This window comes from Callionymus lyra, chromosome 6 (genome assembly GCF_982586985.1).
Source record: "Callionymus lyra chromosome 6, fCalLyr1.hap1.1, whole genome shotgun sequence".
NCBI lineage: Eukaryota > Metazoa > Chordata > Actinopteri > Syngnathiformes > Callionymidae > Callionymus > Callionymus lyra.
The window spans coordinates 14,148,548-14,171,088 of record NC_141823.1 but is presented as its reverse complement, the minus strand read 5'-3'; the positions used below and the strand labels follow the sequence as shown (position 1 = coordinate 14,171,088).

At 37.0% G+C, this 22,541-nt stretch overlaps 3 protein-coding genes and 1 long non-coding RNA gene across 6 annotated transcripts; 2 read left to right on the top strand and 2 right to left on the bottom strand.

Annotated features, from left to right (window-relative positions):
* Window positions 1-944: 944 nt before the first annotated feature.
* Window positions 945-4,630, bottom strand: LOC148076467 (retinaldehyde-binding protein 1-like). The gene is made up of 7 exons (XM_087793877.1): window positions 4,579-4,630; window positions 4,051-4,179; window positions 3,785-3,983; window positions 2,555-2,733; window positions 1,354-1,512; window positions 1,171-1,281; window positions 945-1,110 (listed from the first exon to the last, which is right to left on the bottom strand). The coding sequence occupies exons 1-7, from the start codon at window positions 4,585-4,587 to the stop codon at window positions 964-966; spliced, it is 933 nt and encodes a 310-aa protein (XP_087650003.1). The 5' UTR covers window positions 4,588-4,630; the 3' UTR covers window positions 945-963.
* On the top strand, window positions 2,194-5,943 carry LOC148076466 (uncharacterized). 3 transcript variants are annotated; one of them, XR_015711456.1, is made up of 5 exons: window positions 2,194-2,271; window positions 2,579-2,684; window positions 3,081-3,133; window positions 5,105-5,235; window positions 5,428-5,943. It is a non-coding gene; the product is annotated as an uncharacterized LOC148076466 (long non-coding RNA). The 3 variants fall into 3 exon arrangements; XR_015711457.1 differs by having other exon boundaries at window positions 5,105-5,246; XR_015711455.1 differs by lacking the exon at window positions 5,105-5,235.
* Window positions 5,944-9,802: 3,859 nt separating this feature from the next.
* slc39a1 (solute carrier family 39 member 1) lies at window positions 9,803-15,488 on the bottom strand. Its single transcript, XM_087793813.1, has 4 exons — window positions 15,035-15,488; window positions 13,557-13,687; window positions 12,132-12,425; window positions 9,803-10,884 (listed from the first exon to the last, which is right to left on the bottom strand). Exons 1-4 carry the CDS (start codon window positions 15,147-15,149, stop codon window positions 10,531-10,533), a joined length of 894 nt encoding a protein of 297 aa, XP_087649939.1. The 5' UTR covers window positions 15,150-15,488; the 3' UTR covers window positions 9,803-10,530.
* A 209-nt stretch (window positions 15,489-15,697) lies between these two features.
* tmem208 (transmembrane protein 208) lies at window positions 15,698-18,333 on the top strand. Its single transcript, XM_087793181.1, has 6 exons — window positions 15,698-15,844; window positions 16,667-16,762; window positions 16,843-16,902; window positions 17,085-17,221; window positions 17,813-17,897; window positions 17,982-18,333. Exons 1-6 carry the CDS (start codon window positions 15,839-15,841, stop codon window positions 18,117-18,119), a joined length of 522 nt encoding a protein of 173 aa, XP_087649307.1. The 5' UTR covers window positions 15,698-15,838; the 3' UTR covers window positions 18,120-18,333.
* The last annotated feature ends 4,208 nt before the right edge of the window (window positions 18,334-22,541 follow it).

Genomic DNA, 22,541 nt, shown 5'->3' with positions numbered 1-22,541 from the left:
TATTATTTTACAGGTTGTGGATTTCCTTAATAACTGAAGAATGAATCTCCAGGGATGACCACAATGTCGAGTAAGATGTTTTAAATTCGGTTGTGCCCTCTTGTGGTAGATGTAAGAACTCTTGTAGGTCAATTTATAAATTAATATATATATGTATTTATTTATTTATTTGGGTACAAGATAGCACACTGCACTTTTGTTTACTTTTTGTTTTGTTTGTTGTTTCATTGCATCATGTAGTTAGTGAGCAAATTCCTTATTTACTTCCAGAATATTTACTTTATATTTACTTAATGTTTATTTAGCCCAGAGCTGAGGCAACTGTACACTATATTAAAGGCAGACACACATCTACAGATAACTTAAGGGTCTACAATGAACATTACAGAATTATTATATATATTAAGAAAAGTGTTGCCGCGTAAATACTACTGTATTTTTATGTAGTATTTACATGTTTATGTATTTTTATTATGATGAAAATAAAAAAAATACTCATACTACATGAAAGTGAAATGATGGATCAGGAAGAAATGTGTGAAAAAAACAACTATTTTATTGAAAACGCAAATATGTATGATAAACAAGTATGATAAAAATGAATACCGAAGTCCCCCATTACACTCATTTTTGTCATTGTATTCAGTGACCTTTGACCCACAAATCTCCATGCAGCCTCCCATCATCTCAATCTCTCCATGTCTCTTTTCTCTCACCTACATGTTTCATCATCGAGCGCAAATAGACTTTTAAGGCAAACCGAACAAGTCACATGATATCTCACAATGTCTCTAAACAGAAAACATCTATTCACAAGAAATATCTAATCTATATGATAATGTATATTTTTCCTCTACTCTTGAAACTTCTCTTTGTAAACGGTCTATATTATCAAGCTAGCCCCACAGCAGCTGATCCTTGAGGAAGCATCTAAGGGTGAGAAGACCACGAGTCTCGAGACTCTCAAAGAGCCGTGTCTTCAGATCCGAAAAGCTTGTTGGCGATGTTCTGGTAGTCGCATGTGGGACCTTTCCCGTCAAATTCTGCCGGGATGATATTTTCATCGAACTCCTTGAGGTAGTTTTCCAGCTCGTCTCCATGAACGTAGACCTGTGGACGCATCGAAGCCGTTTAGATATGGTGACGAGTCGAGACACACTCCGGACTCACCCTCTCCAGAAGTTTGCTCTTCATGAAGGGTTTGACCACGTTGTATGTGGTGGTGAAGTACCAGGGCTGGTGGGTGACATGGACCGCCTTGAAACGAGCCGGAAAGGATTCCTGCAGAACATCACCAGATGTATTACATCTCGACTCTTAAGTTATGAAGTTAGAAACCTTGTTTCAACAGACCTGCAGCATGTCCACCATCTTCTTCAGCTCCGTCGGTTTGATCCCTGAGGCGTGCTGCATGGTGAAGCCTCGGAAATTCTCGATAAGGACAAAGCCATTGATCTGGGTCTCCTCGTTCTCCAGGAGCTTCTCCAAGATCACACAGTACGCTCTCAAGATCTGCAGCACATGTACACAAACGATTACACTGCTATTATTGTCTGGATCAGGGGTGACTTAGTAAACAATATACATATAAAAGACTAAGGTAATAATGTAAGAAATTATGGATACTTTGTTAATAAAGACGTTTTTGTGTTTTATATATATATGTATACATATATATATATATATATATATATATATATATATATATACATTGTAAATTGTGGCCATGAAATACTGCCTCAGTATTTACAAGATTTGCTGAGAGATATTAGGTTGTATTATGTAAAAAATCGGAATATTTATTTGGATATATTACAGGCCATGATGTAGTTGAAGAGAAATCTTTTGCTTGTACTTTTTTTGTAAAATACTCCAGATAAATTAAAGTATTGTTTATGTTTTACCTTACCTTACCTTAAAGCAAATTTGTTATCCATGATTCCTGGTTAAGTTTCTTTAAAAATGAGTTTTGATTGAGAATATGCATGTAACTGATTGATAAGTGCGTTGTTCGTTTTAACATGCTGCATAAACTCGAAACAAAACCCTCCTAAAGGATTTTATTTAACTCCCCTGAATTATTGTTATTATTATTATTTATCCGGGGCTGCGTAGTTCCAGACTTCAGCTGCAGTAACGTTTAATTACCAATAGATGGCGTAGTGCCGTGGCTTGATTAATGGCTAAGATGACGTCGACGCAATGAGTAGCTAAAAAACGACACAACGCTTTTGTCGAAAATATTGAAAATAAAAGTCAAATTCCTGTCTGGTAAGAACTGTAAAGTCAGCCGAGGAGTTAATAAATTACATTATTAACTCGATATTCCATTTTTATAATGTAACTTTAGAGGAATCGCGCTGCTAATTTGTGTTAGCTTAGCATCCAGCAATATTTTTGAAGTTATATTAGCATCAAGTTGGGACTGTTTTTAAGTCAATTGTAGTTTTTAGACGACCTTGCTTAATATTAATTGACAAATACAAATTAAGAAATTATTATTTTTTAAATTATAAAACGTTATGCATTAAATAAGTGACATGTGTGACGTCACCTCATCAAATGTGATCTCCTCCAGATCCCAGTTCTCGATGTTGAAGAGCAGGACGACCCGTCCATACTTGTCCCGACTCGGCAGCACCACAGGATAGCCCAGTTCAATGGTACTGCGGACCGCTTCTGGGGTGAGGTTTTCAAACAGCTCCGGGTACTCCTTCCTGAAGCGCATGTAACCTGGGAAACACCAGACGACGTTTAAGTTTAATTCACAATAACGTTGGGATTTATATCTTTATTTCTTCTGTAAAAACAACAACAACATGTATTTAAAGATCGTATAAAACAAGTGTTGATTTAGTTTTTATTTTGGTTAAATGAAAAACACGGAGACTCGACTGTCACTTTAATAATAGTTCACCAATGAACCCACAAAAGATTGTTTGTTTAGGTTTTCACCCGCAAACTACAATTGAAAATTGATAAACGCATTCCTCTGCCACACAAACAAGCTCCTGTTCATGAGTCACAACATGTACGTGAGCGTTCAATTAATAACACGATCGATTGTACACTTCTTCCAGGTCATAAAGATTTTGAAGGCATCCTGAAGCAGATTGCAGGGAAACATTAATAGGTGAGTGTTTTACTTTTAATTTAATCTACTCGTAAAATTAAAATAAAACCTCCTCCGAGTACATCCGAGTAGTAAAGTAAAGTAAATTACGTCAATAAATCACTCCTACTTTTTTGGTCTCACGTCGACACAATGGTTTCCTGTGACGTTCCCAGCTCAAAACTAGGAGCTCGCAAATAAAGAAAACTGTCCTATTTGCACACAAAGATGGGCTTTGTCACGGGAAAGCATCTGAAAGTTCACGACTAATGAGCACATGCCTCTGTGTCTCCGCGAAGGACGCTTTTAATGAACACCGGGTTCACAAAGGAGCTCTTTTCCTCATTGATAACAATAAAGATATTGTCTTCCTTTATATTTTCAAAAGATATATAGATTAAGTCAAATATTCAAATCAGAAAAGTGACATATATTTAGCTGGGGATGAAAGAAAAAAAGTGTGGTTATGTTATTCTTGTGCATTGAGGAAAAGAAAAGTATTACTAGATATTTACTAAGATAATATTATTTCTTCATTTGTGCAAAGCATAAACCTGACAATGAGAAAAAGTCCAAAAACCTTTTCATGCTTTAACTATGTGAATTTAATTTAAATCACATTGCACTTCTTATTCTCTATCAATAGTAAAACTATCAATCTTTTGATTTTACCCTTCATCAGCTCGTATGTTCGTTTCACGTCAAACTTGCGAGCTCTGAGGAAACGCAGTAGCAGAGAATCCGGTTTATCCCCCAATCTTTCCAACACCAGTTTAGTCAGGTCGTCTGTGGCTCGGTCCTTGATCATGGCTCGCAGCTCCTTCAGAGAAGATGCTCGCCTCTCATCAGTCTCGTTCAGCTCATCTTTCGCCTACAAAGTCCGGACAAACATCTACTTAAGACAGTGAACTATAAGTAACGAGTCGTTATTTCAAAACCTTTTGCACGGTGTGGGGAGGTATTTTGTGAGAAGGACCGAAAACAGGTCCATGATCCTTCACAGTTAAGTGCTCCAGCTTGGACCTCATGGCCTGCTCCTCCTCCGACACCATCCGAAAAGTTCCAGTCTGTAAAGACAAAAAACGATTTAAATCATATTTCATAATTGGTATTGTCTGGACTTTCTCCGGGTTTAATTTGTATCAAAGGGTGCAACATTCTTCACTCCCTCAACGCTTCAAAAACACCTCATTACTTTGACTTGCCACATTATTGAGTGCATTCCTGGCCGGACCCCGAAACGATGCACAACAGAAGACAGCCGCTAATCTCATTCACATGACTACATTATAAAGAGCTCTCAGGCCACTTCTTAAAAACAGCTTAGAAGCCCTTCTGAGTTCCATAATCCACTTGCAAGTACCACAGAGCATGCGAGTCAAACCTTCATGCTCTCACGCCGACCTTTAGCGACCTTAATACTTATAGAATATAATGGCAGATTCAAAACAGCAGCTCCAACTCACAGCAGCCATCGTCGCAGTGTCCTCCAGCAGCTTCACTGTAAACAGATTTACCACAAACACTTAGACTCAATTAGATTGTCGATTAAAATAGTAGTTAATCCTCATGTCATGTACAGTATTTAACATCATCTTTTTACATAATAAGTTTAAACAATGTTCTTTAAAAAAAAAAAAATTGGTTCAATATCAAAACAAAAGTTGAAATCCTGCTAAATGTAACTTAATGTTCATAAAAGGAATGAATAAAAGGTTGTTTTTCCCTCCCCGAGTACGATAAATTAATTAAAATCACTATTTTGCATGTACAACAAATAATAATAATAATAAAATAATTTAATATCCACAAATAATTAGCAGTTTTCAAATTGGTCACCCAGAACAATCCTACTATTTAAGGTAAGTGGATAAAATTCTGTTTTTATTGACCCGTAAAGATGTAACTAGATAGTTTTTTATAAATAGCAGGACATGCAACAATAATAGATTTAAAAGAATGAATCAAGAAATGCCCTCTTACCTCACACAGGCAGGATGAGAGAAGTGTGAGTGGCGATGGAGCCCGAAAAGAGTGAGGAAAAGAAGGGGAGGAGTTTGAAAAATGTCAATCAAAGTAGGATTAAAGCGGCATGGTGGATTACTACGACTGGATTATCTTCGGTAAATAGTAGGTGAGGGAGGGACGAGGGGTGATGTTGTCGTCTTTGCCTTGGAAAAACAATGTTTGGATGCTAAAAATAGCGGCGACAATCATAACAACAAAGTCAAACGCAAGTTTATTTACAGTAAGATTTGCTCTCAGAAATGGAAAAGCATAAAACAATTGATCAAATGAATAATTTTTTTTATCAGAAAAACACCCTAACTCATCAAAACTGAATGGATTTGCCACTTGAAGGAGATCTGAACATGGACCAGGAAGATCTGGAGAAAACAGCTCGAAGTAAGACACGTGTGGAGAAGGAAGTGAAAATGAAGGAGCCGAAGAAATATCCAGCAAAGGTGCAGAAGAGGAAACCAAACCCGAAGAAAGATCCGCTCCCTGTGTGGCTGCTGACTCTGATGCTGGACATAGAAGAAGCAAGAAAACACAGACTGACGGTCGAGTAAGGAGACGTTCTCGTTGTACCCGACCGTGATAAAGTTTCCACTGGATATGATGAAAAAGATAAACAGTTGAAAAGGTTGTTCCAGAAAATGCACTTTCTCATGTAAAACAATTACAATTGAAGGCCTTCTTGAGACAAGTTTCTCAGGCTCTCATGTCAAACCAGCTTTGGCACTCCAATTATCCAGGTTAAGCTTTCTTTATACATCATTAAACTGCACCACTGAATAGTTAATTAGCAGATGTAGGTAATTTTTGAATTTAAAAAGTATTCATTTTAGTATGCAGGGGTCCCCAGTGCCCGACCCAGGGGCCATAACTGGTCTATGAGGTATTTGTTGGCCACACAGAAAGAATCATTTCTGTTTAATTTATTTTAAAATGTCTGAAAGGAGTTTTATTTTGAAAAATGATAGTAACATTAGCCTATGACTCCTGACACGTCTATATCTTTGTTTCAGTCGAGTTTACTCAAAGAATAAACCTGTTAACTAGTGAAAACCATTGAAACACAAAATCAATTTGATTTATTTTTTACTGTTTTTATCTGGGTTGGTCAGTGAACTACATCTAGTGCCGACATTAAACCAATCTTGGTCGAAAAAAGGTTGGATTCTTCTGATGAAATAATTGCAGTGAACATTATCATAGTCGTTTAACACTAATTTATTGAAATAAATGAATACTTCTGATTAATTTGGTTATTATAAATTGTGTTATACTCCAGATGGAATCTTTTGTTTTGACTTATCCTATTGTGATGCTTTGATATTAAAAATAGAGGCGTATCAAATACCTCAGTCTAAAAAATAATTCAGATTAAATCAATTACTTACCCAATAAACAAGCAAGTCTGAAATAAAGCAGTGAATAAAGTGATTCTTTCAATTAGGGGTGGTTAACAAGCTTGTGTGGGACTTTAACTGCTCGTCACACTGAGGCCTCTGTCGTTCAGAGCCGACAGACTTATTACTGTACTCGTCCATCCTGCTGCCTGTTAGCAGCTCTCATTAGCAGGAGCTCATGAATGAACTCTTATTCTCTGACAAAACAGGTCGTCAGTGTCCCTTCAGGATCCCATCAGGCATGAGAGAACGTGGCCCCGCTCGCCGCTCTTATGTCACAATCATGAGAGCATGAAAGTATCCTGCATGTTTTTTCAATTCTGGATTGAAGGTTACATGTCTTTCTAAAGTTGACCTTAAATGAAATGAATGGGTGTAGATGATCTGAAACTGAAAATGAAAAAACATGGATGTAAATGATCTGAAACTGAAAAAACATGGATGTAAATGATCTGAAACTGAAAAAACATGGATGTAAATTATCTGAAACTGAAAATGGAAAAACATGGATGTAAATTATCTGAAACTGAAAAATGAAAAAACAGACGTCTAAAAGAGGTCTTAACTTAGACGTCTAAAAGAGATCTAAACTTAGACGTCTAAAAGAAGTTTAGACTTAGTCGTCTAAAGAGATCTAAACTTAGATGTCTAAAAAGGTCTAAACTTAGACGTCTAAAAGAAGTTTAGACTTAGTCGTCTAAAATAGGTCTAAACTTCGATGTCTAAAAGAGGTCTTAACTTAGACGCCTAAAGAGGTCTAAACTTAGACGTCTAAAAGAGGTCTTAACTTAGACGCCTAAAGAGGTCTAAACTTAGACGTCTAAAAGAGGTCTTAACTTAGACGCCTAAAGAGGTCTAAACTTAGACGTCTAAAAGAGGTCTTAACTTAGACGCCTAAAAAGGTCTAAACTTAGACGTCTAAAAGAGGTCTAAACTTAGATCTAAAAGAGGTCTTAACTTAGACACCTAAAGAGGTCTAAACTTAGATGTCTAAAAGAGGTCTTAACTTAGACGCCTAAAGAGGTCTAAACTTAGACGTCTAAAAGAGGTCTTAACTTAGACGCCTAAAAAGGTCTAAACTTAGACGTCTAAAATAGGTCTAAACTTAGATGTCTAAAAGAGGTCTTAACTTAGACTCCTAAAAAGGTCTAAACTTAGACTTCTAAAATAAGTTTAGACTTAGACGTCTAAAAGAGGTCTAAACTTATATTTCTAAAATTGGTCTAAATTTAGACGCATAAAAAGGTCTAAAAGAGGTCTAATCTTAGACGACTAAAAGAGATCTAAACTTAGATTTCTAAAATATGTCTAAACTTAAACGTCTAAAAGAGTTATAAACTTAGACGTCTAAAAAGGTCTAAACTTAGATTTCTAAAATAGGTCTAAATTTAGACGTCTAAAAAGGTCTAAACTTAAACGTCTAAAAGAGATCTAAAGCCACGTCCAGTGTCCATCAGAGGCGACGAGGTGGAGATAGTTGATAACTATAAGTACCTCGGTGTGTGGCTGGACAGTAAACTGGTCCTGCAACGCAGACCATGTTTATAATAAAGTTCAGAGCAGACTGTACTTTCTGAGGAGGCTTCGATCATTTAACAGCATGTTCTACCAGTCTGTGGTGGCCAGTGTTTTATGCTGTGGTGTGTTGGGGTGGGAATGTTTCCAAGAGGAGTGTCAACAGGTTGGACAGATTGATCAGAAAGGCTGGTTCTGTGGTTGGCATGAAGCTGGACACACTGGTGACAGTTGCTGAGAGGAGATCACTGGACAAACTACTGTCCATCATGGATGATGGCAGAGAAGAAGAATGAGTGCACGAATGCTCCTTCCCAGGTGCAAAACAAATAGACTCAATGACTCATTCATTCCTCAGGCTATTAAATTGTACAATTCTGAGTTTGGGGGCAGGAGTGGAGTAAAAGTGTCCTGATGTTCTGTTCTATGTTAGTCTTTGTATCCTTTGTCTTTGTTATTTTTCTTTGATCTATGTTCTTTATCTTTATCTTTAGACTTAGATTGTATCATCTTGTTCTTTCTCTTTATTTCTCTTTGTTCTTGTTCTTATTTTATTTTGATATTTTTTTATGAAAATTTGCTGCATTTGCTGTGGATAATTTGGAGAAAAAGAACAATTTCCAATAAAGTTCTACCTAACCTAAACTTGGACGTCTTTTAGACATCAATAGACGGCAAAAAACCTTGAATTTTAGCCCAGTGGTAGAACACTTTTAGTCTAGATGTCCAAGGACATTTAGATGTATATTAGTGACTTTTAGACCGAAAAATACTCGGTGGGAAAGTATTCGTAGTATAAACCTACATGTAAAATATAAACATTTGTACTGGAGCTCGTCTGAACTAATTTAGTGTGATCCATCCTCTTAATATAGTTTATATTCATGTTTTCAGAACTATAAATCTCAGGATCTGGTTCATTCATTTATGACTGACATAGGCTTGGAAAGGGATGAACCCGTCTGCGCTCAATTATAGTTGATTTGGATGAACAAGGAAAAAGTGTTTGGATTCATGCTTGCGCACAGATTCATACACCAGAATATTTTTGTGCACCATTTTCTCGGTTTGAGTGTTTTTAGAAGGAAATCCACGAACCTTCGTACATGAGGCCCTGAACGTATCAAGTGGAGACAATAGCTCACTTTGAACTAAAGTCCTTCTTCAGTTAGATTTTATTACATTGTTTATGGACACAGTTTGTCAAAAGGATACTCATTTTGAGGAAATAAAGCTATAAATACATTTAAGGGGTAAAAGTATTATGTCATAGCGCTTGTGAAGATTACGTTTAGAATGATGTGTAGAAACTTTGACACGACACAGTTCAAGAGACGAGAAGCGAATAACAAGACAAACCATAAGGAAACAAATAGTTTTATAATCCAAAAATAATATTCTTGATTAATATTATAAATGCTCAGTAGTAAGTAATTTATTTATTGTATTAAAATATAATATAATTTTAAAAGTCTTGTTACTATCAATGAGCTTAATTGGACAGCAGGAGGCACTAGCATTCTGGATTATAAATTATCGACGAAAAATAATATTCTGCTTGTCCTATTATCAACATAATTAACAATTATGTTATATATTTACAGTAGATAATGCTTACGATCACATAACATGAAATGTATGTCATTTTGTTTAACTAAATCATATGAAATGTCCTACAGCGCCATCTAGTGTTACTCTTATGCTTGTGCTTGGGCAGTGGACGAATGCAGATTGGTTCAATTAACAAAGACAAGGAGAATCATTTTCTTAAATTTTACTTTTTGCATTTACACAGCAGGTAGTTTGTACAACAGTCATCAAGTCATCAATCATGTTTTAGAAACAAAACATTTTTACGTTGATATCTTAATTCAATCATACATGTCCATGCAGATGCGACTGAGGATATTTTAACTAGAGCAAAGAGCAACTCTCAGTAGTATCAGTTTGTTCAAATAGTGGAGCTCATCAACCAACAACGTTTGATATGTAAAGTGCAAGCAGTGTAAAAATACCGTTTCCATAGTTTAGTATTCTTTCCTGTTGTTAAGGCATCTGGATGTTAGTCAACATTTAAACTGTAACACAAACAGCATAAAATCTTAAACGTACACACCTCTCAGTAGTCTATTGTAGCAGAAGCTAAAACTATTAAAAAACTTAAACAGCAGAGTTTTTTAATTTAAACAAATACAAGAAGTTATAAACCTAAAAGCCAAGTCGTACCTAACATTTTTTTGACACATCACAGTGAAGGACTGTAGTTTTCAGTAGTTTTCTCAACAGTGTCAAAGGTCATGTTTGAAACAATGCCAGTGATAAACAAAGGTCACAATTGTTATTTTCTTTTTTGTTCTACCTCTGATATCAGTGGATGTACCATCAGTTCAACTGCATCAAATACTAAAAATGTTTTTTTTTAGAAATTAAAATAGTACTGCTCCGTCGATTTCCCCCTCAAATCTAAAATATAACACTAAAAGAACATCAGCCCAGGAAAGTCAGACCCGCCATGACACTGAAGCCCAGCAGGATGAAGAGAACCTTGAGCAAGGGCTTCCCGGGAGAGTTGAGCTCGTGAGGAAGGATCTCTAGGAAGGTGATGTAGATGAACGTCCCCGCAGCCAGGCCCTCCAGGACGTCCTGGATCACGGCCCCGGCTTTCAACTGAGCCTCGATCACGCCGATGCCGATGGCGATGCCCATCGGCGACATTATGGCGAAAACGCCGATGTAGGCAGCCACCCACGCCGGGCGCACGGCGCTCTGGACCAGCTTGACGGACAGGCTGAAGACGATGATGCTTTTGTGGACCATGATGGCGATGCAGATCTCCAAGACCTGGAGATACAAGCATGGTTAAGATAGAGAACGTTAATACACAGTGAAGATTTGTTTTGTTTTTTACAATCATGAACTATTATTACTAAATGTGATTTCACACTGAAACACACAAGAGTCTACAAACCATAATAAAATGTGAAAATCCAGACATATGTGATAATATGACAAATGAAGTGAATTAACGTATACGAGTATTCTCAATGTATTGTACGCTGGTCCACAGATAGCATTGTGTTTCCCAGGAAACCGGTGGTGTAAAGATTTTTCTAAATCACTTCTAGTTCTCAATGTATTTGCTTAAGCATGACGTAGGTTAAACACCTTTCAAATGTAAATCATTAGTTAGAAGATAAGAATGGCTCACGGTGGATTGGAACACATCACGTTCGAGGGCAAAATACACTTTCAAAACTTATAATCATTTTATCATCTAAGATAACTTGTTTAAAGCAGTCGTTGAGTGCACAATGCATAGGCTGAACTCTGAGATGCGTCTCTTCATAGAAGACAGTAAAGGAATAGTGATATTACAAATGACCAAAAGGAACCATCAGAAAATGTATTTCTCATCTATACATATATTTTAATTCAATATTTTAATATTATACAAACATACTGTGACCCATAGAACCAAAGATATATTTGTGTTTAGAGAGTTCTTTTTATTGAAAAAAAGAAATCTGTTTAAAATAATACCATTCAAACTGCCATCTGTTTACTTTTGAATGTGACTTAAGATTATTTTATTTACACAAAGTCACATGTTATTGATTCCGTATTAATCTTTACACCAGCGGTTTCCTGGGAAACAATGCTATCTGTGGACCAGCGTGTAAAGTAAATTTACTTGCAATGATAAAAAAAACTTCACCCGGAGTCGACTAATGATCGTGAAGCCTGAACACTAAGCTTAGAAATATATTTTTCTAAATCCCTTTTCTAGTTTTTTTTAGGTTAAAGACAGTCATTGCATGAATGTTGTTGAACATTTTTGAAGTGGATGGGGTCAGAGGTCAGGAATAACGTGGAGAGGAGAAGTCCTGAGGCGACACTGATCGTATGTGAAGTGGATCTTGTGACACAGATTCAATCCTCATGACTGTGAGATTCCACTGCAGCCAGTGTTACAAACCCCTTCGTCTGTTCGAGAGCCAGGGGCTGACTTTCTTTAGGAAGAAACGAGTCAAAGATCCATATATTTACCACAATAACTAAACACATTTAATGTAGTGTTTCTGTCAAACCTTGGAGTCTGAGCTCTGCAGTCCGATGGCGAGACCCTCGAAGACCGAGTGCAGCGACAGAGAGAGGAAGAGCATGAACGAGCGGAAGGGCGAGTGCGCCTGGAAGTCGACGTGGACGTGGTGACCGCTGCCCTCGAGATCCGAAATTGCGTGACCGTTGGCGGGGTCTTGTAGAAGCGGCGCCCTCTCGTGCGAGTGTCCGCTCTCGCCGTGGCAGTTCAGGACCAGCTTCTCCAAAATGAGAACCATGAAGAAGCCCGCCGCCATGATGAACTCAGGGAGAGGGAAGTTAGTCTGTGTGGACCATAAAAAAACACTTAAATTAGTGAGAGGTTTATCTACACCAGGTACATCTGCATCATTATTACAGTTGGATGTGTTTTTATGATACGCTTTTATTAAGACCATAACACTATATAATTAGATAGCATATTAGGTAGAATTTGTATTGCTCTTATGATGTTGTGTCTCTGGTTCTTGGCCACTTATGTTGCTCTTCCTAGAGAATGAAACGACAGCAAAAGAAAATTCCTTGAGTAATATTCTTGAAAATGTCGACATCTATCAAGTCCTACAGCGACTTTCCATTCATTATCGAGACACGTTTGCAAGATTTTCCATTATATCCTGTTTTAAGATGAACACACCATGTAGGTTAGAGTTAAAAACCATGTCAAGCATTTTTTTTTCACTTCCTATGAAGTGGTCACCCCTCCATTAGCAGCAGCAGGATCCTCGCAGTGACGGGTGTGACCACGAAGCCCGTTATCTGTGACATCCACTCACGTGTTGGTTGTGATAAAATGAGCAGGAATTGTGAACCATCTGGGACACTTACGATCTCTCTTTCACTTCGTTAATAATCACCACTTTCCTACTTGTTTTTTTTAAGCATTGAACTGATTTGTATTTCCACATCCTGTGACGTACTTTCTGGTTGATATATTGAGGCGTCATTCAAGAGGAAGCAAAACTAATTATAGAGAAGTGGTAAAAAATAAAGGTCGGCTTAACGTTTCTTTGATAAAACTCTCCTGGTCCTACTAGGATCAATATTTACTCCAAGGTAAATCGTTTTTTCTTAATCTTTTAGATCCTGTTTCCTTGTGTTTGACATCAAATTCTGGCCTTTAAGCACAATTATACTTTTTTATATTAAACTTTGACTTATTACCCACATGTAGAAACACTTCCTTTACCAACAAATATATTTATTTTAGTGAAATCCAGATGAAAAGAATGTTAGTTAAAGGCGTCTACAGCAAACATTCCATCACAAACTAACAAGTCTAGAGTCTAGTTTTATATTACACAGTAATAACATTATAATCATAATATTTAACAACTGTCGACAAACAAACTCGTGTGTCTACTCCTGTTGGGAAAGCGAAAGTGAAATGGTTTGTACCGTCAACGTGTCCTCACCTGCACATTCTGCTGGACCAGCTCATCGCTGATGTCGGAAAGATAATCTGGGATGATGTCCAGCAAACACGCCGCCAGGAAGACTCCGCCGGCGAAACAGCTGATCAGACTGAGAACTGTGCGATGGGTTTCTGGGAAAACACAAAATATGAAGAATAAATATTAATTATTTCAGTGCTGGAAGCTTAAATATGACTTTTAATATAATTTTTATTGAATTCCTGGAACACACCTCGCCCTTATAATCGCGTTGGTTTCACTTACAGCCTTATTTTATTTTACAGCCTTACACCCCAGCTCGGGCTCTGAGGTCTGTGGATCAGAATCTACTTATGGTTCCACGCACACGGCTCAGGACCAGAGGAGAGAAATCTTTTCAGGCTGTTGCTCCTAAGCTTTAGAACGATCTTCCTCTCTCTTTGCGCTTGATGGAGTCTACTGACTCCTTTAAGAAACATCTTAAGACGTTTCTATTTGTGCAGGCTTTTCCTTGAATTTCTCGAACTCCTGTGTTGTTCTCGGTGTTGTCTTGATCTTTGAAGTATGTACTGTTTTGAGTATTGTTTTGATTGTTAAAGCGCTTTGTGACCCTGGTCTCGAAAAGCGCTATATAAATATATATTACTTACTTACTTACTTACTTACTTGGCTGATTACTTTCATTTTAAGTCATGCGTGTGCGATTTGACTTAATGATTGTCTTTATGTCTCGGAGGGAAAGAAGTGAACTGCTCTGGCACACCTTTGGTTTCTTGGTCATGTATGAGTAATGTACAATAATGGAAAATAATTTCCAAGCTTTAGACTCAATTTAAAGTACGACTTTTTACTTAAGACCCTGAATATTAAATGAATACTATTAAAACACAGCACAATTATAAAATAGTTTGAATATTTAACTGCCTTTTTTAAAACAATACATTTAAAGATCAGCTGGTAAACCTTTTCTTTTTAATTCTGATCCAATCAATCCTATCAATTATCATGGCTCATTACAATCCAAAAATCGAATCAATTCAAAAAGCAGTGTTTAGAGCAAACCTGTGACTACTATGACTCTTAAAAGAGCTTTGCACTTTCACTTCCATGTGTTCGGTTCTCTTCAAAAAATCTGTGTTGCAATAAGAATGTGACCATGTATGTACAAGGAAGGCTTCATCTTTATCATGTGACTGACCCCAGCCAGGGGGGACAAAGAGGGGTCTGCCTTAACACATAAGGATAAGTATTGTATATTAAAATATATAGTATTAGGAGTAATTAATTATTAGTCATCGGTGGTTGTTTGTTAAACATACTCCTGACTTTTAGACAAGACACTTGTGGTTTATAAGAAACTAAAAGTTTTTTAAAACGTTTTTGCAAATAGAGAGAATTACAATAAGATTTTAATACATTTATCAAATACATAAGAGTCTTTGTTGAATCTGTCTTTGACACTTTTTCTTTCACATTCAAATAAAAGATGACAACCGTACCTGTGCCGTTAGAGTTCCGGAACCATTTGACTCGCGCAGGAATAAATCCGAAAAGAAGCGTCAGCGCCAGGAGCCCGAACAGAGCCGCCAGCTTCACCTGCAGCAGGTACTCCATCGCTGAGGTCGGATCACGAGAACACAAGAGTGACCTGCTACCGGTGCGGTCTCTGGATGGGATGTGCGGAGCTTGTTTGACTGTGAGAAGAAGATGTGACTTCAGTGGGTTCGAGTCCCATCATGTTGTTGTTTGGCAAACAGTCGGTGCGACGGCGGCCCCACGGGGTCAAATAGCGACGCGCACGCGAACGAGTCGATGACGTCACGGCGCCAAGCCTAAACTACACAACACGAAATGCGCTTTTTAATAAATATTCTAGCATAACTATGCCATGTTATTAAATTACATATTTGTGTCTTTATGATGAAATCTTTATGACAAGGTGGTTTCTTTTAACGTAGTAACACTATTTAATTTGTTTTAATGTGATAATTCACATTTATATGTTGCATATATGCTGAATTATTTTGACGTTTCTTAAATAAATATTGTCATAATTTCGAACGTGCTATTTATTGTGATTATCTCAGAGACACAGCAGATGGCGCTATTTGTTCTCCTGTGTCCGCACGCAGGAGATGACGTCAATCTCAATCGCCGGAAACGCCGCCTTCATGCGTTAACTGCTGATGTGTACGTAGAATCCTGACGTAAAAATACACATATTTTTATTTTGATATTTTTCGCCTGTCTGAGCTGTCGAGCCCAGGTGGGACAGAGCGAACAAGCACCGAGTCTGAGACTTCATGGCGGTGAGTTTGACTCGTGGAGAGTCTGTGTCTTAAATAGTCTTTAGACCTCGATGTACTGTTTCAATGGAAATACTTGCTTCAATTTATAGTAAAGAATTAAAACCGTGTACATACAAACAAGTATTCATTTAAAAAAATGGACAAATGTATCCACACAAACATAACTGTCAAATTCCAATTAAAAGTTCTATGTTATATGGACTTCAAATGTCAATTTCAATGAAAGTTAAATGTATTGTTTCAATTACTCGCATGTGTTGTTCGATCTGTACCATTTGTCACTTTTTGTTTTAAGAAACATTTTAGCAACATTGAATGCTTAACACTAAATAACATCTATTATCCATAAATGTCTTGTTGTTCTACGCACTATTCTCAATTGATTGTCATTGATTTAGGTTTTCTCCTCTGCACACTATTGCAAACCTATTTTATATATATATATATATATATATATATATATATATATTGATGTGGTAAATTATACTCTTATAGGGGGGGAAACCAATTAAACAATTTAAAGTAAGATCTTGAAGCAGAATGGCAGCCATGGTTGTTCTGTTTTTCTTTCGCTTAATCTTATTTAATTATTTTATTATGTACTGCCAACACAGTAAAATCCCATGTTGACTTCACATTTCTGGCAATAAAAGTTTCTTATTATGATTTTAACTGATTTGATCATGATAATTGTCCTTTCAAACTAATTTCACATTTTATAAAATAATTATTTTTAAAATATTTAATATGATATGATGTAAATGTTTGCAAACGGTATCATTAAAATACATTTCCTAAAATGTCTTCATCTCTTCATTTCAGCCCAAAGGTAAAGTTGGCACTAAAGGCAAGAAGCAAATCCTTGAAGAGAATGAATCGACATTAAAGTTTTATATGCGAGTCATCCTGGGAGCAAATGTAAGATCCTCCATTACCTTTAATGAAAGTATTGCCTCTCTGTGTTAACTTCAGATTCTTCAATTTCTTTTTCTCTGCAGGCAATATATGCAGCTGTAAATCTTTTGATATTCTACAGTTACTCGACATTTTCGACATGGGTAAGTTCAACTCCACCTTAATTCCCAATGCTATTTTGTCATTTAAAATCCTAAAGGGAAAGTACTTTGGCATTCGAGAATGATTTTTAACACAACACCATGTATTTTATTTATGTGTATATATTATTTGATGCCGTTCTAACCATCATCAATCTAACGTTGTCTTCCTTCTCCTCTCTCAGCTGTTTCTGGTGTTTGCTCTGGCGGTTTACGTCGGCAGTTATCGCTCCATGACAGCTATGGCAAAACCAGCCTATTCTGAGGATGGAGCTCTTTTAGACGGAGGGATAGACTTGAACATGGAGCAAGGGATGGCAGAGTAAGGACGTCACCTTGAACTTAAATATAAGTCACAATTAAAGCTTTAGAAAACATGTTTGTGTTTGTGATAAATAAAGTAATAATAGAATATTTAAACTATGTGTTCACACTAGCATAGTTGCAGGAAGTTACAAAAGTATTTATACATTTTAAAAGTTGGATTAGATATTAACATCTCAATGCCCCTATTCCAAGATGGATCACATTTTTTTAATACCAAATTTTAGCAAACTCATAGAGGATCTAATAAATGAATTGCGCTCAAAATCCAATGACTGATACTGGTCTAATATGCATTTTGACTGCTGGATTTCCTTTCTAGAGAAAAAAGTGCTATTTCTAATACATCACTAATAATCCCATGCTTATAACTGACATAATGTCATTTAACATCCTGGTCTTTATAAAACTGTGGCGTATCTATTGGCACAACAAGATAACTCGGGGCTTCAGTGAAACATTCTTGTAAGTTTTAATGAAAAGTGCTCATCAAATTTGATCATATTCTGCTGACAGTTGTAAATAGCTAGAAAGCATGCTTCCGGTTCTCCATTTGTCTGAACCAATGTTCTTCATATTCTTCTTGCAGACACCTAAAGGACGTGATCCTGCTCACCGCCATAGTCCAAGTCTTGAGCACCATCTCCTCATATTTCTTGTATCTTTGGCTACTGGTGAGATTTTTTCAACGGCAGATTTTTGACATTCTTGTTGCGCTGCTGTTCATGTGTTTGAACTCGGCCCTGTGTGTGTCTTAGGCTCCAGCTCGAGCCTTGCACCTGCTCTGGGTGAACTTTTTGGGACCTTGGTTTTCGGCGGAGGCTCCGTCGGCACCGGAGGAAGTGAACGAGAAGAAGCAGAGGCGACAAGAGCGCCGACAAATGAAGAGATTCTAATGCTGCCAAGAACTATTTTTACACACACAATCTAATATACCCACATATTGAAACTCTATGAATTATCATGCAGGACCTTTTCGGTATTAAATGGAACGCAAATCCAAATCTGATCAAGTGGAATCTTGTTTTCTTTGTTTGTTTTCCTGCTGCACCCTGGAATGATTCGATTTGCTCCATAAATTATGGAATTAAAAGTTCCCCCTTCATTCAATGTCATGGTCAAAATTTGATTTGTCTTCATGGAGATTTATTGAGCCTACAGGCCACTGGCATTGAATCGAAGAAAAAAGTCTGATGTAAAAATGCAAAATATATCTCTGACATAAGAGTTCCTCTATATTATAGAACGTAATGCGTATTTTTCAAATGTTTTTGTTGTGTTCTCATGTCGTCCACTCGGATAAACAAAATTGCATGTATTTGTATTGATTACATACCATAGAAGCAAACTTCATCTACACAATTATTTGAATATATTTATGGTTCTGTGAATTAATTGCTTTTATATTGGAACGTTGACTTGACTTTGAAATAATTGTCATTATTTTAAATCTGGTTTTCTGCACAAATATTTTCGATTTTAATTTTAATTCATTAAATATATTATTTGTCCCAAATCAGAAAACAAGTGTCCAATGTTTAATTTATCAAACCTCATTTGGTATGTGGAAGTTTGATAAGAGAGATGCTACATAATCCAAGCTAGCTAGTAAAACTTGGCGCGACTAATTCCCTGTCTTATTTAAACATTGTACTATATTTATTCTATAGCGTACTTGTGTATATTTTATCGTAGCAACATCAAACATGAATTAATTTGGGAAAAGAGTAAAACTATCATTGTCGTTTTAGCAGTGTCTGGTTAGTTCTGAAGCTAACAAGTTAGCGTCTTCCTGCTAGCGCGGCATTTGGTGAGTATGAACCGATACAAGAATGTTTAATATTCTTTTTTTTCATCCACAAATTGCCACATTTGCAGAGTGTTGGTAATGGAAAACTCAATGTGTGCTTTTTTGAAGTAAAATGTAGGACTTATCTAGAGTGTCTTAAAGTTGTAACGGTAACTATTGTGCTTAACCAAAATAAAAATCGACTCTTGTTTTCAGCTTTTAGGTCGTGACGCTGCTGTGGCTGCGGGGAGATAAAATACAGGAAGAAGAAGAGAGATAAGCACCAACTAGTGGAGTCATTTTGTCTCAGGCAGAATGTGGACTTTACGTTTGAAATCCATTTAGTGTCGCCGGGGCAGACAAAACAGGAAACTCGGGGGCATTTGGGCGACAGTCGAGCCTTTGACCCTTGAACTTCAGGACTCCATTGAAGTTTGCTGAAGGGAATCGTATGCAATGCAGAGAGATGCCGAGTGAGTCTTAAGTCAATAAAACCACAGTTTAGTTCTCGGGTTGGCTCTAAATATTGACATTTTTCTTGAACAAAATGTGTAGAATAAGAATATCATCGACTATCACAGACAAATGTCTCCACAGAGGCTGACTCGCATTTGTTAGTTTGATCACCATTTAAACCGTTACTTTTGTACAAGTTATCATTATAGCTGGCCGTTTAAATAGACTGCTGATCCATACATTGTACTTACTTTCTAGTGCTTTGAACAGCTTCATTTTTCAAAAGAATTTGGGACATGATGAGAAGTTATGATCTTTCCTGGGTTTACATCATATATATATATATATATATATATATAGTCCAGTTGCTTGACCATAATTGGTCTTGATGTCATCAGGACAGGAATAAAAGGAGGGTTGTCAGGCTAAATAATAATAGATTACTTGTTCCTTTTCTTTTCTCGATTCCAGCTGTTTTCTGTCCTCCCCGTGCTTACATCAGTTTCCCCCCCCGAGAACTCCGGGTTCCTCCCATCATCTGGAAACCTATAGCGCATACAGGTAATTGGTGTGTCTTCCTTTACGTGCCCTTTGATGGACTGGTGATCCGTCCGGAGTGTCACTCTGCCTCTTGCCTAAGTCGCCGTGATGAGCTCCAGCTCAGCAGCCTCTATGAGGGAGTCGGCCAATGAAAATGGACGGCTGAACATTACGAAAAGTCAATACAATTATCGCCCATTTTTGATAAAAATCCAACTCCATTCATATTGGCCTTGAAGGGTATAAAGAAAAGTTTTCTTGGTCATCACTGTAACAACTTTTGGACAATTTTTAAAATTGAAAACTTTCAAAATATTTGTGACGAATACACAAGACTTTATTTCGCCTCAGGTTTGTCGCCGCATTGTTGTGCTCTTGAACGACATTTCCTCGTAGACATCCCATCAATCCTTGGTCAATCCGGCACGACTTCCTTCAAAATAAAAAAAATGAACGATAAGTGAAAGGCCCTTCGTGAGCGACCACAGCCATTAGTGGACGTCGTGGCGCCACTGTCCACATGAGCAGTATTAATGCAGGACCGTCTCCATCAAACCGGGTTCCCTTCCGCTTCCTTTGTTTTGATCCTCTTTCCTTCCTCCTCCATCTCAGATAAGGTTCCCTCTGATGGACGACTCAACAAAATACAATCACGTGAAGGTAAACAAAACTGATTCATATCCTTGGACTTTGACTTCTCAGCAGATGGAGCGATATGACTGAAATAAATGTGATTTCAAATTGTATTAATTGCAATAAAGCGGTTTATATACATACATCAAACCTTTGACACGAAAAGGACAACTATAATTTCCTCTTTAAATCAAAAAAGTTATCTAGAAGAAAATATATTTAAGACATTTATATCATGTGAAACACATTTCTTTATTAAATATTTCCCTTTTCGTGCATAAAACTCTATTTATATTTCATTTTTTAGGTCTAATTGTTGATTGAGCAGATGTTTTATTTCCTTAGCAACTAGAACTCTTAAGCTAGCAAGTTGATATTAAACTTGAGAACTTAAGATTTACATAAGGGCCATGGAAGGTATGTTATATGGCCATAAATAATTGTATATATATCTATATAACAAAAGAAAATTGTTATAAGAAATATTGCTTTTATTTAAAAAATGTTATGTTAAAGTTATGCTTCAAAGGCTTTCACTTATAAATGAAGTTCTGGCGATGATGAAATGATCCATATCCTTGGTAAAAATGTCATTTTAACTTTATATATAGTTCAAGAAATGGACTGGAAATAAAAGGTAATAATCTAATAGCATGACCTTGACCCAATTTCTTCATATACACAATTACAGATCAGCTATTTCTAATCATCTAATGTCGGCAGTATCTTTCGGTCTCAACTGGTCCAGTCAGCCACAGCATCCATCATCATGAGCAGCAGTTTACATGTCTCATGTTTGCGTCCACATTAACAAGTGTTAACACACTCTCTTAAGCAGCTCGTGCTCCTCCGTGACGCCGACTTCTCCGACTCCTCCACGCCCACCTCCAGCTATTAGATGTAATGGACCACTAGATTAGTGGTTAATTTCCAGGAAACCCTTGTGTTCCGTCATAAAGTGCTTTCCATTAATTAGTGCCTCCGTGTTTGGGAGCGCGGGGGAAGAGGCGAAGAGTGATTAATGAGGAAACCAGGGCGGCCGGTAGCTGGTCCAGGCCTGGACTGAGCGTGGAAGTCGAACATGTGGCTAGAATTTCATTGAAAGGCAGATAAAGTTCAGGGATTTTGAAACAATAGGAGTGGGGGTATAACTCAACTGGCTGGGGGGCCACCAGAGGTCCATTCTTGTGGAGACCGGGCCGGGATGACTAATTTAATTCATACTTACATTTAAATTTTTCTATTTGTTTATGAATATGTTACATCTTAACTATATAATCAAAGCTATATAACTTTTGATGCGATGATCTTTATTTTTTCAACCATCTGACGTTGAACCAAAAATGAAGTCCCTTGCTCTCCCTGTACTAAATTGAGGGACGAAGTTTGAGACCCCTGATCTCAACTTATTATACATAAGTACTTTTTTAAATTTATGTAAAGGTAAAGGTTCACAAGCGTAATAGTACTTTTACTTGAGTAGGTTTATTTTTTATTTTTTTTAAACGTATCTCGACCCCTGCTGTTATCCTATGAGATAAAAGGAGAGATGAGATATTTATTGATGCCCCCTGGAGGCAAATTCAGGTTTTGCAGCAACAGCCAAAATCCTTCAGCACTCTTTGTTTCGGGCCAATTTATTTTGGATGTTAACCAAACTTTTTCTAACTGGGAGTATCAAATTCTACTTATGTCTGTTATACTGTTATTGGTCTCTGTATAATAGGAAACATAATCACTGGCATCTTAATAGATCACCATATTAACATGAACATTAATGTACTCGGAAAGGCCGTATTTGGCCCCCAAGCCACGAGTACTACTTGTGCCAAGACGACTTCTTAAGTACATTTTTACACTTGCTTTAATTTCTTCTTAATTATTTCACACGCTGAGATCC